At 38.2% G+C, this 14,615-nt stretch overlaps 1 protein-coding gene across 9 annotated transcripts in view; it reads left to right on the forward strand.

Moving 5' to 3' along the window:
* The window catches only part of TRPM3 (transient receptor potential cation channel subfamily M member 3), a 411,073-nt gene that overhangs the window by 321,047 nt on the left and 75,411 nt on the right, over positions 1-14,615 (forward strand). For all 9 annotated transcript variants that reach the window (XM_077171883.1, XM_077171878.1, XM_077171882.1 and 6 more), the window contains exon 8: positions 1,083-1,206. In XM_077171883.1, coding sequence (XP_077027998.1) covers positions 1,083-1,206 — 124 coding nt within the window. The remainder of the gene's footprint in view (positions 1-1,082; positions 1,207-14,615) is intronic.

The raw sequence follows: 14,615 nt of genomic DNA on the forward strand, positions 1-14,615 counted from the left end.
TACAGGCACCTTTAGCCAACAGTATGCAAAATGAAGGATTTGGTCATTGTTCTCCCAAAGCAGCTGCCCAAAGCTAACAATGGCTTTTAGCTCCCTGATATTTCTCTGCAGTTGTGCAGGACTAAATATGTTTTTATCTTCTGGCTTAAAGTATGAGACATGAAGATTCTCTGATTTTCACTCCACTGGATGACTTATCCCATAAAGTATTTCAATATAGCTAATTTAAAACACTGAGATATCATTTTTAAGTGAGAAAACTGCTGTAGTATAGAAGTATCAAAGGATACATGTTCTAAATTAAATCCCACTATTTTGTAATTTTGACATTGAGAACTGAAATGTTTCACCCAGAAAAGTCCTGAGAAATAGGCTTTTTTTAATGAAGAGGTAGGCAGTACTTACATTTCATATACTATTACTATTTATTTCTGCTGTTAGGCCACTTTTTGCAAGTACTGGCCTTATCATTGAGGAGAAATATAAAATGGGTTCTCTTGAGCTTCAGAAAGATCTACATGGCCAAAAAAAAGGTTTTCTTTGAGTGGAGTGAGAAACAGAGAAATTTGTTTGTTTGCTTATGAGGTCTTGTGTAGCATCCGTAGTGAGTGAGTTGACGTTCAAACTAAAATCAAAACCACTGACAACAAAAATGTTTCCAGTTTCATAAAATTAACTACAAGTTGAATTTTTTCTAACTCACTGATAGAAAGGAGTCTTCAGTTCACTTAAAAGTGTTGGTCTCCCTCAAATTCAGACTGTCAGTGTGGTTCTTGTTTTTGTTAGGAAATCCCACTGAGCTGATAGTTTGAATGACCTTCTGTCATGCAATATGTGGGAACTGGTATGAAAACTTTGTAGATGAGGGACCTCAGCACAATCAACATTTTCTCTTAGAACAGTGTTTTCCAATTTATCTCTTATGGTTTCAGCAATTCCTGATCTTGAAACCTGCCCAAAACAACCTCCAGTGATCTGTTGACTCTTTTTTTTTGACCTTTGTCCCTGAAAACAGTTGAAATTAAGTTATAGTGTTCACTCACGTCTGTTTTTTTACTTAATCTTTTCTTTTTAAATTTCAGACTGATCAACGAGTCTTTGAGGGACCAGTTGCTAGTTACCATCCAGAAGACTTTCACATACACCCGAACCCAGGCACAGCACCTCTTCATTATCCTCATGGAGTGCATGAAGAAGAAGGAGCTGGTATGTTGAGTTCAATGCATTGTTTTGAGCAAGTCTTTTATGTGCCTGTTGGAAGAGATCATAAATCTGATCTCTGTTTTCCAGACTCTAAAGTGATATCATGCTGACGTTTGTTTACTCAATATTTTTTTGCATTTAAAGTGACTAATGCAACAGATCTGTTCCCTTTTGTAAATTCCTCTATGTTTCATCTGACAACATAGAATGTAGCTAGTAGGATATGGATATTACTATTTTTCAGTCATCCTCAGGCACATCATGACTACAGTTCTACTTCATGTGACTACAGAAAGCAGAAAAGGCATAATTATGCATCTGTCCCTGGGATTGTATTTTAAAGACGCTGCAGAGTTGCAGAGGTATCAGGAGGGCTCTTACCTTACTGTGGAGATACATGACATGAAAGGAAAGCGGCTTCTCTCTGAGGCTCATGTACTGCAGTGGCAAGGCTATCCTTGTATTCTCTTGAAGAGTACAAGATCTTTCAACAGTTTCTTGGAGATCAACAAGGCTGCTTTTTCAGAAATATTTTTGAAGAAAAAGCACATTGAAAAAATTTGCGATTCAAATTTTTATCTGTCACAAACTGACTGGAGATTTCATCTGTTACAAACTGACTGGACAGACATGCTTAAATTTTATAACCTTATCTGTCTTCTAAGGTTTGGGATTGGTTCACATCACAGCTTCTGGGAACTCCAGGTTGATGATAATGCTGTAAAGTCAATTTTCTGTAACGTTTCTGATCCACTGATCATAAAGAGTGATTTTTTTTTTTTAGGGCAACAGCATTAATTATTTTGTGGCCATTTCAGTAGTAGTAGTAACAGTAGTAGTAGTAGTAGTAGTAGTAGTAGTAGTAGTAGTAGTAGTAGTGCAGCAATAGTAGCAATAATAATATATAATTTTAGTAAAAATAGCACCTACTTGTAAACCACTGTTCTACATATAGACATAAAAAGCATACCTATAGATAGAAGATAAAAGAAAAGAATGAGGAAGAGAGGGAGGAAGGGAGAGATGAATACAAAGGCAGGAACAAAAATGGAATAACAGATAGAAAGCAGAGGCAGATGTTGAATTATCTAGACTAGAAAAATGCAATTCTTGATTACTCCAGACATCTAAGTCCAGAAAAGGTTGTCAAGCTTTGAACAAACCCTGCTACTGAAAAATAACTGAAGATTCTGTTCACTGTACTCACATTAAGATTTTTAGTCCAAGCAAGGCTGTGCATTTGTTACAGGTTTTTTTGCAGATATGCAACATCTGTATTTTCACTGACATTCTGTCATGCAACATCTGTATATGCAACACTGACATTCTCCACCTACTAATCTTGTGAAGAGCTATTAGTCAGGAGATGGTGTGCCCAAAATTAAGTATTCTGAACTTGAATTTGTAACACTAGCCTAACTATATGTAAATATAATACATTAGAACAGTTGTTTCTGTCTAGTACCTAAGTTGTACTCAGGTAATTCTAACATCGGTATGCTAGGAAGATTTTATGTCTCAGGTGTGGTTGCTAGGCTAGTGGTGTCCTGTAAGACTCACAGCCTCCTGTATGTGTGTAAAAGAAAGGTGGTGCTCATGGTGCTGAAGGCAGCTTAACCAGAGGAAATGGATGACCTTGGGGTTGTGAAGTACTTCCAGGGGTGAGTGGTGACTTCAAAGATGTCCTTTGTTCCTGCAAAGCTGGATGCTTCACATTGCCACATCTGTCCCAGCTTTTGTCCTTCCTCAAGCTTGACCCTCTGATTTGGTTGTTGACTTAAGGAAAAACACTGCTTGATGAGCTGACGTTCATTAGTCTGATCAACTCCTCAAAAAATAGAAGGAAGATACAACATATTGTCTCAGAGAGCTCATCAGCAGATAGATTGATTTAGCTATTTTCTCTATGTTAGTGGTCAGTGTGCCTGCCTATCTGATTCTGTAGCTGCTGGATTGATAGAGAACAAAGTAGATAGTGCAGGAGAGGCTTGTCCTATTTCTGTGTGCCACTAAATAATTGAGTGCAAACAGGGTGCAGCCAGGAAGATGCTCATGAAGTACATCAATACAGATGAATCACAGATGAGAAAAACGAACATAAAATGCAAGTAACAAATGCAAGGAACAAAAAGCTTTCTTGGAAATAATTGTTCCTTCTCTACCTGCTTAAAATGTGTGAAAAGTCTGGCATCAGTTACATAAATCTGATGCAAGTGTTGTAGCCAGGGAAGAAACATAATCATAGCAAAAATTACCTCTTTTCTCAGATCATGAGATTTTTCAAGCTCTGACATATTGGATTTCACTCTTAAATAATGATCTCTGAATTGTACACCCAGAAAGCATTATTATTATTATTATTATTATTATTATTATTATTATTATTATTATTATTATTATTATTATTATTATTTATAATTATAATAAATGTATGTTCCATTTACTTGATTAAGTTTAAATTTTTTGTTGAATTAAAGCTGAAGTACACACAATGAATGATAAAGTGAGGCCCTAGAAGGGGAGTGATCTAGGTGTGTTAGATTTGCAAGACAGAATTTTAACTTCTCAATTCAATGAATAATTTTTATGGAATTATGTACTTATCTGAGTTGACATTACAAGCATCACAGAAATGGATTTGGACCAAGGTGCTTAATGTGGGCTAAGGTATAAAAATCTATTTAAAATGAAGTAGACTACCCATGGCTGTGTACATATAGCTGTAGATTACAAGGGTAGGATACTATTTTATAGCTTATTTATGGAGATTCTCTACTGTCATATTTACATGTAATTCTTTTAAAAAGATTCTGCCAAGACCTATTTTATGCTAAAATAAGAGCATGAGGAGTCACCAAAGCTAAGTAGTCAGAAAGCAGGTTAGGAGACTCCTCTTCAAGCCATCCCTGAAAAACGCATTGTGTTGGGTAACAGCTCAGAAGTCTGTTTTCAGCTTTCAAAGGAGTATTTACTTCTGTCTCAATAAAAAAAAATTAGTCTTAGTATTTTCCCTTAAAGATAGTAAATCTGGTGTCTGAGTTTTCTGGCAAATACAGGCTGCTCTACTCTTTTGGGAGCACTTCATTTTGCAGCTAGGACTGGCATGTTGCTGGAGTGCTTTTTTCACAAATCATTATGTGAATTTCTCAGAAGCCAGAATGTGTTTTCCAGCGACCTGCATGGGTCTGTCTGTGGAGCTTCATTGGGCAGCCACTGGGAAAGGCCACTTTGTCAAGCCAGAAAGGTCTGTGTCCTTGAAAACAACCAGACCTGTGGCAGTGAGAGATGTTTGTCATAAAACTAATTATTCCAAAATAGTGTTTTGAGAGTAAATACACCTAATCTTTTATTCATTTAATAGAAAATGGAAATTGTTGTGAATTAGGATAGGTCCAATCTAAACACCTTAATAATAAAAAATGGCACATTAACTCCAGCAGTAATGTGCCACCTGCTGGTTAAATTTGTTTTCTTATTACTACCATGGCCATTTTCGACTTAATTTGTTTCCTTGAATAGTTGAAGTTTCAGTGACTACATTAAGCAAACTGATAGCATCATTGCCTGCTACTGCATTACAAGAAGGAATTGCAGAATAAGGAGAGTGTAGTCAGTGGGCATAGGTTTGTGGGCATGCATTCATTCATGGAACACATTTCCACCAAGAGGCAAGAGATACAATTTGATTAATTTCCCATTAAAAGAAAAAAAAATCCCATCTCTAGCTCACAGCAGCAAGTAATAGATATTTTCCTCTTGCCTCTAGTGTTCCCTGTTGTTCCTGTACCACAGTGTATGGTTGCTGTGGCAATCATGATGGCTGCTCAGGGACAGTGCAAACCTCACTTCAGCTTTGTGCTGTTGATGTGTATGGCTGTAGGTAGTTCAAGATGACTTAATCTGCAGCTTGCAGTTCTGTTGCTGTCAGATTGAAACAGAGGAGGTCTCATGCTACAGTAACTGAGCACATTGCGCTGAGATCAAGACTACCTGCATCATGAAGGTGCTTGCTATTTATTATGCTTTTATGTCAAACAGAGGTGGATCCCCATTTTCCCAAAGTACACAGTGCATGAGAAAGCTGCCTTGCATGGCCAATATTCAAATGCCAATATTGCCACGCTTTTGTAGGGCTTTGACTCTTCTTAATTACTTACACAAAGTACTGGGAAGCTGTTGAGTCATTGTAATGTCCTGGTCCACTTGAAAAAAGTTGTTTGATTTACTCTGAGCAGTGCATGGGGAAAAAAACCCAAGATTCTTGGGAAGTTCAATATCAAACTTTTACTTGCAAACCCTAGAACTTTTGAGGTAGAATAAGATACTTGGCTAATTTTAAAATGTAGCAGTTTTGGTTAGAAATTCAACAGTATAAAAGCATAAAAATTAACACTTAAGAAAATGTACAAAGGAAAAGAAAGAAAAAGGGAGGATAAGATTAGAAAGGTGTTTACTCACCGCCTGCGGGTCCAAAGATGAGATCTGATTGTTGCAATTTCTGTATCTGTTGGTTGAAGTGATGTTGGCAGTCTTGATCCACTGGAGCTGGGGGAAGCCCATGCAGCACAAAGTCCAGTGGGTTAATACTACACTCAGGCTCAGTGGGAATGCCCTACTCCTCTGCTGGAGTAGGGAGTTTTACACAGATAATGTAATACTGTGGTTCATGGGACACAACAACATTACAGCTGCCTCTTAATTCAGTGTAGTTGAGTCAATTATCAGAAAGGATGAGTACCTTCAGGCTACATGGGAAGCTGAGCCACCTGTGTAAGGACATTGGCATGATAAAAAGCACTATCCCACCTCAAAGGATTTGCCTCCTTTCAGCCTCTTCCCTTAGCTTGTTCACCACACAGCTGTAGTGTCCAGAGATGGGTGTGCACCCCCTTTGCAGTTACTTGGAGCATCAGCAGCAAAGCATCCTCAGCTTTTGCAAATGGTTGTTTGAGTCATCAACATTCCAGCGTCTCACAGTGATTTAGCAGTTTCTTTTCTGTATGGACTACCAATAAGGCTTTACTGATCCTTGATGGCTTCAGATCTGCATGACTGAAAAGGCTACTGTAGCAAACCTGTCTGTGTTTCTGGAAGAGTTTATACAGGGAAGAGTTTGACTTGATCATATACTAGCTGCTAAGAGCTGTTGTGCTTTTCAGTGAGATGTGCAAGCTCAGCGAATTCACATGCTAATTAAATGCTGGCTGCAACTGTTTATTAGCATACACTTTGATCTGAATTAAATATTAGCTAAATCAGATGGACTTTTAAGAATTTACTGGCATATTGTCACTTGGTTTCTTTGGCCCTTCCCAGAGGTTAGAAGTTCATTTAGGTCTGTTTTTTTCAAGAAATTTTTCTTCAGAAAAAATAAAATCATTTCAGCTAGTTTTTTTTTATTACTGATGTCATTCTTTTCTCCTAGAGAGGAACCTGAAGAGGGTTTGGTGTCTTCTCAAACAGTAGAAGTCAACTGTAGCTCTTGCAGCATAGCTGCCGTGAGCAGCATATCATTTGGCAACAGGCATTTGGAGCAGGAAAGCATCATGTAACTGCTGGCCTGCTGGTTGCTAAAAATGCTCTCATTTCTCCCATGGAAACACTCTGTGAGATTTACAGCATAAAGTGGAATGCAGTTTGTCCTCTGTGTCCAAACTGATGTGCCAATCCACTTCAGGAATGACTGTGACACTCTAGTAATTCTGGAGAAGGTTAAACCTCCCTATCCAGCCCATACAAATCAATAGGATTAATCTAGTACTTAGGTTCTACCTCTGTAAGTGTTAAGATAATGAGTAGTGGTTTTTAATTCTGCAAACCCCACCTGACTTCTTTTTTGGTAAAGAACCAAGACCATATTTTTTGCTTTCAGCTGCCAAAAAGCCAGATGAAGTTAGCTGAAGCCAGTCATTGACTCCACAGAGAGCAAAAATTTAATGCCAGGAGTAGGGTTTTTTTTTCATTTCAGTAATTCAGAGAACAACTTTCACAAGAAAAAGAGCTATATTTAAAAGAAAAAAAAAAACCCACAAAAAAAAAACCACAAAAAAAAAAAACCACAAAAAAACCAAAACAAAAAACACCAAAGGCAGCTGTTGTACTACACTGAACCCTGGAAAAGCGTTTGATCATACCATCTGCTTCCCAGCTACTGTCAGATGAGGCAGGGCATCTGCTAATAGAAACTACAAAAATGTCAGACCTACCACAGAAGCAGAAGTGTACAATTTATTGGGTCCATCCTAAACTTCTGCTGTGCCATACTCACATCTGGAACATATCTGCAAAGACCAGTATTCCTTTTGTGGCTTATATTCAGTAAGCAAACATTTTCTGTTTTATTTGATGTATACAGTGAAGTCATCTGATAGATACTAAAGAAACTTACTACCAATCTCTTTACTTCCTGTATTCCTACATATTTTGTGGTTAAAATTGCAGCTACAGAAATAAAATTTAGAACGTTTCTTTTCTCTCTAAAAATGTAAGCTTCTGAAAATATCCATGACCCCATTTACACTATTAACAGGGATACTGGGAAATACACACTGAATTGTTATACAGTTCTGTAAATTTTCTGGACAGGGAAATTGAAGGCAAAGCAGTACTTGGTGGCACAGCAAAATTCCATGTTAGATAATATAAACCAGTTTTTGCAATCAGGGAATTGGAAGGGTTCCATGCAGTTTATGTATTCCATGATAACGTTCAGAAACCTTTATTTCTGCCAGGATCTGTTGTGTCAGGGAAATCATAATTTCTTTTGTCTTTCTTAGAAAATAAAATTATCCTTTCTGTGGCTTCACATGGGGCACAGAAACTCATTCATTAGTGCTGTAATATCTCAGCCAGAGATGAAGAGCTCACTGTATGAGATGCAGGGTTTCTGTAGATAAAGCAGGAACTGCAAATTTACTGTCCCACAGGAATATCTCACACTATGTAAACTGCCTTTTCCAGGTATTGCCTATTTAGTCTCACCAGCAAACCAGCTAAGAAACTAATGGCTTGTGGCTATTTTTGTTGCTTGGTCTCTGCGTGTTGTCATGACACTGTCACCCTCAATACGGAATAGCCATATGTCTGCATCATCCATAGCAAAGCGGTCTGGGCATCCATGTCTCATCAGACTGTTTGAAAACTGTTGCAAAGGAAAAGTAGAAATTGAAGTTTAACATGGAGCAACAGTCCCCAGCATCAATATTGTTGCCACCCTATCAACTCACAAAACTTCCTTCTAAGGTCAGCATTTTCAGTTCAGAAGACATATAAGTGCATGTAAGACTCACAGGCAATATTTTTATGGCCATGACTTGCATTACACAATTTTTCAGGATATACATCAATGGGAATAACCAAACTGAATTCTTGTTTTCTTATAGTAACAGAATATCCATCTCAGTGATGAATTTTCTCCATAACTTGTGACTTTAATGTTTCAGAAGAATATCTATTATGTTAATGCCTTGCCAATACCTCCAAGAACTCTCTCTATAGTAGAAGAGTTCCAAGAAGTGAGCTACATTACACTTACACATTTCTGGTCTGAAACAGGGTAATGGCAGACCTTGGATTATATGAATGTGTGAATGAAGATGTCTATCTCAGCAGTTAAAACAATTACTCTCTTTTGGATGATCTTAATAAGTTTCTGCTAAGTCTACATGAAATCACATCTCTGCTTAAGTTCACAGTCTGTGATGTGCACAGCCCAGAGTTCTATAGGACAGTGTCTGGCATGTATCAGCCTGCTTACACGCTTTGTGATCTACAATTTATATTTACTCATCAATCTACAACTTTAACCACAGGGACTGCTAATTCAGGCAGCTAAATGTCCTAATGTACCAGTGTGAAACCTGTTGTGTAGGGGAAAAGAAACAGGTTTACTACCAAAACATTTTTGGTCATTTATTCCACTGGAAAATATGCATATTCTATTCCAAAATCTTGATAGTACTATAAGACTTAAACAGTATGTGCACATCTTTTTTTCTTTTTTTTTTTAATGGGACAGAGCTGTGAGATTTACATAGCCTGTTCTCTCAGTCATTAAGGCTGTCTCAGCTGCCCAGTCTGGAAGAAAAGGTACCAGGTACAGGGAAAGCCAAACATTTACAGTAACTTACATCAATTGATGGCTCAATTGCAGAATTGCTGTCTTTCTTATAAGCACTGATTGTTTTGCTTGTTCCCTGCTTTTTACCAGACATTGAGTCTATGAAAAATCAAATTAAAACATGAACTGTTGCAGTGCTTGCACAATGAAGGAGAGGTAAAAATATTTGAAATTTTTCAATGAACATTCAAACTTCTCCCCTCATATTTCCTCATTTGGAATTCTCTTTCATATTCCTCAAAATAACAAACTACTAAAGTTATGCTCTCCCTAAACACAATTCCCTCTAATCTTTCTGTTCCTGAATTTTCTCTTACTTGGCCATCCCTCTTCTTCTGCAGTATGACCCACTGACTCAGCTGCTCACTTTGATCTTTGTTATGCCTCCTCTTCAAACAGTTTTTCCCCTGTGTTAAAAAGTATTATTCCTTCCAAGAAAAAGGGAAATGCTTTCCCATCTTACCATTTTGACAATTTGCATAACTGACCTCCTTTCATGTTTTGTTTTATCAAACTCTCATTTTTATTTTCAGGGTAATTTTCTGCTGAAATATTTAAGTAGGCCTGGCCTAGCTAAATTATGAATGTCAACATGTACTCTGGAAGCAATTGCCTGTTTAGCCAAACCAAACTGTATTCTAAAAGAGAAGACTTTCAGGTTGCACTCACAATTGCATCTGTGTTATTTTTAGAAAAGGGAGAGTTTTTATTCTTACTTATATAACTGAGGTGCATAAAAAAAAGTTTATATGTCAGAGGTGATACTTATATTTCAGAGTGAAATTTAATTTACTGAAATTTATATATCAGTGAAATTTAAAGACACTAAAAGATCTTCTGGAGGTAACTAAAAAAGATCACTTCAAATATATTTTAAATCACCATATAGTTTCTCCTGATGTCATAATGAAATGATGATGGGAAAAAAATTGCATCTCTAAAAGCATGAATAATTTGCAGCATTCTTAGAGTGCTAAGTTTGTAAAGCGAGCACACTTGGTGCTTTGTTTGCTCTCTTCATTCCTATCCTGATTTTTTTCCTTCATCTTCAGCTATCCATTGTCTAGTCAGCACGTACAGTGAATTTAAGGTTTAAAAAATATTTTTCTCCTTCATCTCTTGTCTCTTTCATGACACAGGGTAAAACATCTTTCTGTACAATTGTGCTCATCAGTCTCCCTCTCCAAACAAATACATGCTAAAAATCTGACCATATTTCAGCTCTCCATACTCTGAAGTGGTCAAGGTTTACCATACTGTAAAAAAATTAATTTTCACATGTTACAGAATAAATACAAGTGCAGACTTGTGCCACATAGCTATTCCAATTTAATCCTGGCACCTTACAATTACCTCAAACAGAATAAGCTCTTCCATTTCTGTGGAATTTTCAGAATAAATCCTAGGGGGAAAAATTTCTGTGTTAGGAGGGAAAGACTTATTTTTTGCCTAGTAAAGGCATGAAAAGAGGAACTGAATATGCTGGTACTTTGAAAAAATATTTATGATCTGTCATTCATTTTACCAGACACTGCTTTAGACTATTTCAGAACAGTTTTTAGATTCGTTGCCATCCTATGGCCCGGGAAATTTACAGTTGATGATTATTGTCTGTTGCTCTTGCTTCTTATTCTAGGGATAAAATCAACTTTGGCCATGTGCAGTACAGACTTGTAGATACTGTCCAATGCATAGCAGCTCATATTGATGAAAGTTAATAATTTATATATCCACCTGAATATGGCAAGCTGTGACACAGTTATGATGGCTTAGGGAGCATTCTTTAAAGCAAAACAAAATTTGTGTTTTACTACTTGCTAATCTGGATGCTGGTTTTCCAGACACAGTCTGGAAAGTCTGTTTGATATTCGCTGCTCTCAAGTAAAATGCCGTTACCTGACTTTGCCTTTAGGAGCTCAATGCAATATCAGAAAAAATAAAAGAATGAATGAAACACATAAGACTAAACTGACCCTGCTGAGCCAGAAACTATGTAAAAGAAAAGAAAAGGAAAGAAAAAGTAATCTGTCAAACAAGGATGGAACAGATTATAAACAGAGCAAAGCAGTTTTAAAATAAGTGCTTTTGGTAGAGTCCAAGGTCAGATAATACTTTCGTTCTACTTCCGCCCAGCATGTCTCCAGCCTCCTCCCACCTTGCTTTCTATCCACCTGCTCTTCTTGACTCCATCTTCTTGGTTTTTACTTGCTTTCTACCTGCCCTGCCTGAAAATTAGGTTTCTGCCCTGCTGGACTGTAATTATTGCTGGCAACTATCACAGTGTGCTGTAATCCTGCTTGCAAAGGCTCAGTTTTAGCTCAGTGATTTCCTGCCACATTTTCCTAGGCAGAATGAGGATGCGGTTAGTTTATTTTTCTGTAAGTTAATCCTGTTCACATTAAGATACTTCAGTAAAATCTGCAATGAGGTAGAACCTTCCCAGCTTTTTATTGCTGGGTTTGTTTGTTTGTTTGTGGTTTGTTGTTTTGTGGTCTGTTGATTTGTGGGGGAGACTTGGGGGGGGGGGTGTGACAGGGGAGCATGTGTCTCTTCCTTCTTTTAAGGGCAAATATTTTGCATTTTACTCAGGCAGGTTTTGTGGAGGGAAATGGGAAGTAGTTTGTTTTAGCAAAAGGTTGACTGTCAGGTTCCAAGCACCTCCACCTGGATGGAGTCCAGCTGCCCCAGCTTTGAATGTATCTGCTACTGTATTTTGCAAGGAGACCACTATGGGCACATGAAAAGAATTCAAGACATTTAGCAAGAATCCAGTTGCCTATCAACTGCTTTGCAGCTTTTTGGGAAACCTCTACTGATGATTCATTTGCCTGTTTTCAGGTATGCCTTTCTGAAGATCTATCTCTTCAGTGCAGTGCAATAAAATTTTGTGTTTGTAAGGAATGGTGACCTCGGCTTCTGCTGTATTTGCAAAGAAAAAAAGAAAAATACTTTTTCTAAAAAATGTTTTCTGTTGAAAATCACAGTTGCTCACTGAGATGACTCAGAAAATTACCTGAAAAGCTGTTTCAAGCCTATAAATAGTGTGAACACTGTGGAAAGAAAGGAGGAAATAGGAAAAAGACCATCCCCAAATTACCCGATGGGGTGGCAGAGGAGCAGAAAAAAAAAAGTTATTTTAAAATAATTGAGTTTAACACCAACAATTGAAAATACCAGCTACACAGAGGTAATAATCTGGACCCAAATCCCTATGGGGAAAAAAGAGTACTTGATTTTAGGGTTTCTTTTCTTCTTTGGATGTAAATTGGTTTTTGGCTCAAAAGAAAGTGGGGTATGGAGGGGTAGAGTAAATGGTAAATGGAAACAGCAGGGTAGAGTAATTGGTAGTTCTACTCTCTAACACTCTCTTTCATTATGTTCCTGTGAAAAATAGGAAATGTTTTCATAGATACAATATGAAACAGAGCAGCACAAACAAAATTTCTTTTAAAACTAATCTTCCCTTTTTCACAGCAATACAGAAGAATGTCTAGTGGTAGTTTGACTAAATCTGCAACTCTTACCCACTGATTTCCTTTTGGTACGTGAGCAAGTCCTTAGCATATATTACTTTTAAATACAGGTTCCTTGGGATTTATTACTTTGTAGTGAAATGTTCTGGATTCCATATGCACACCTTCCTAGGTTGTTCTTCCTTCTGTATTTTTTTCTTCTAAAGTTGTGCAGAGGGTAAAACTCAACAGGCTTAAAGGGTGTGCAGTAGGTAGGTGTTCTTAGGCACTGTCTCTTCTCTGAAAGAACAAAGGCTTTTCTTTTTCTTAGCAATGAGCTATTAAATGTGTTTCTAAGGCTTTAATTTTCTGGTTTTTTGGTATCTACCAAGGTGGAAGACACTCATCAAGAAAGAGGTAGCTGGGAATAGAGCTTACTGACTGAGATATTTTCCTTTAGCACAGCATGTTTTGTAGTGCAGAAGCATCTGTATCCTATTTTAACAGGGTCCAGCCAATGTCCCCAGTGTGTTCCTTATCAGTTCTCTGCAGAGATTCACCCACCAATGTACTTGTAAGTTGCATTGGCAGGTTGTGACATACATTAATGACTCTTGGAGTTGACCACATTGGAAACCTAAAATCGTTACCTGTTAACTCAGGGGAAAGAAAACACCAGAACAAGAGGTCTCCAGCAATAGGTTTTTTTGGACCTAAAGATATTGGACATTTCTAAATGCAAATTCTGCATAAGTACTTTAGGACGTGTCTGCATTTCCTCTTGCCTCTGACTACAGAAATTAAAGGTTGCTACAAGTATTTTAAACCTTCCATGCTTGCAGAAAAATGTCTTTTATCAACCCATCAATATCTGGCACCAGGTAAAAAATCTCTCAGTGTCAAGCAATAACAGTGAGAGGCATCTATGCTGAAGGAGGGGTGGAGGCCACCCAGCCAGCTGCTGGGGATGGATAGCTCAAACAGCCCTGTGTCTGCAGATATCTATAGTGTAAAGTGGTTGATATATTCTCAGATTTTCTCCTGTGTTCTGCTTTTCAGCCCAGGCTCCAGCCAGAGTGTTTATTTGGAGCTGGTTCTGTGTTCTCACTGACTGCCTCATGCAATAGGGTTACCCTCAGTTACTCCTTCTTACTGAGTATCTGCCTGGACAAAAGTTCAGTTGCCTTAAACAGGAGGAGTGCCTCTGTCACAGAGAGCAAGCAGCTATGGATTGTGACAGTAAATCTAAACCATAAGAAGAGGCTGGACATATTTGTTTACTGCCTCTTTGCAGAAAATACAGAAATCCACAGTGCCAGCTGAGTCTTTGAGATCCTAAACTCAGAGGATTTTGAAATCAAGTTGAGCATTTGGTTGAGAGTCAGCTGAACATGAGCCAGCAGTTTGCCTAGGGGGCCAATAAGGTCAATGGCATCCTGGCTTATATGAGCAGCAGTGTGGCCAGCAGGACCAGGGCAGTGACTGTCCCCTGGTGCTCAGCCTGAGGTGAGAGTCACTCCCTGAGGCCTCACCTTGAGCCCTGTGTTTGGTTTTGGGTCAGAAGTTGTGTTAGGGGAGGTTCAGGTTGACTATTAGAAGAAGATTCTTCACTGAGAGAGTGTTTGGGCACTGGAACAGGCTCCCCAGGGAAGGGGTCCCAGTACTAAACCTGACAGAGTTCAAGGAGCATTTGGACAATATCCTCAGGTACATGGGTTGACTCTTGGGGTGTCCTGTGCAGGGCCAGGAGGTGTACTCAATGATCCTTGTGGATCCCTTCCAACTCAGGACATTCTGTGTTTCTGTGATAATGTGAGGTGCTGAGTCATGTCCAGACAAAG

The sequence above is a fragment of the Agelaius phoeniceus genome, chromosome Z (assembly GCF_051311805.1).
Source record: "Agelaius phoeniceus isolate bAgePho1 chromosome Z, bAgePho1.hap1, whole genome shotgun sequence".
Taxonomy (NCBI): domain Eukaryota; kingdom Metazoa; phylum Chordata; class Aves; order Passeriformes; family Icteridae; genus Agelaius; species Agelaius phoeniceus.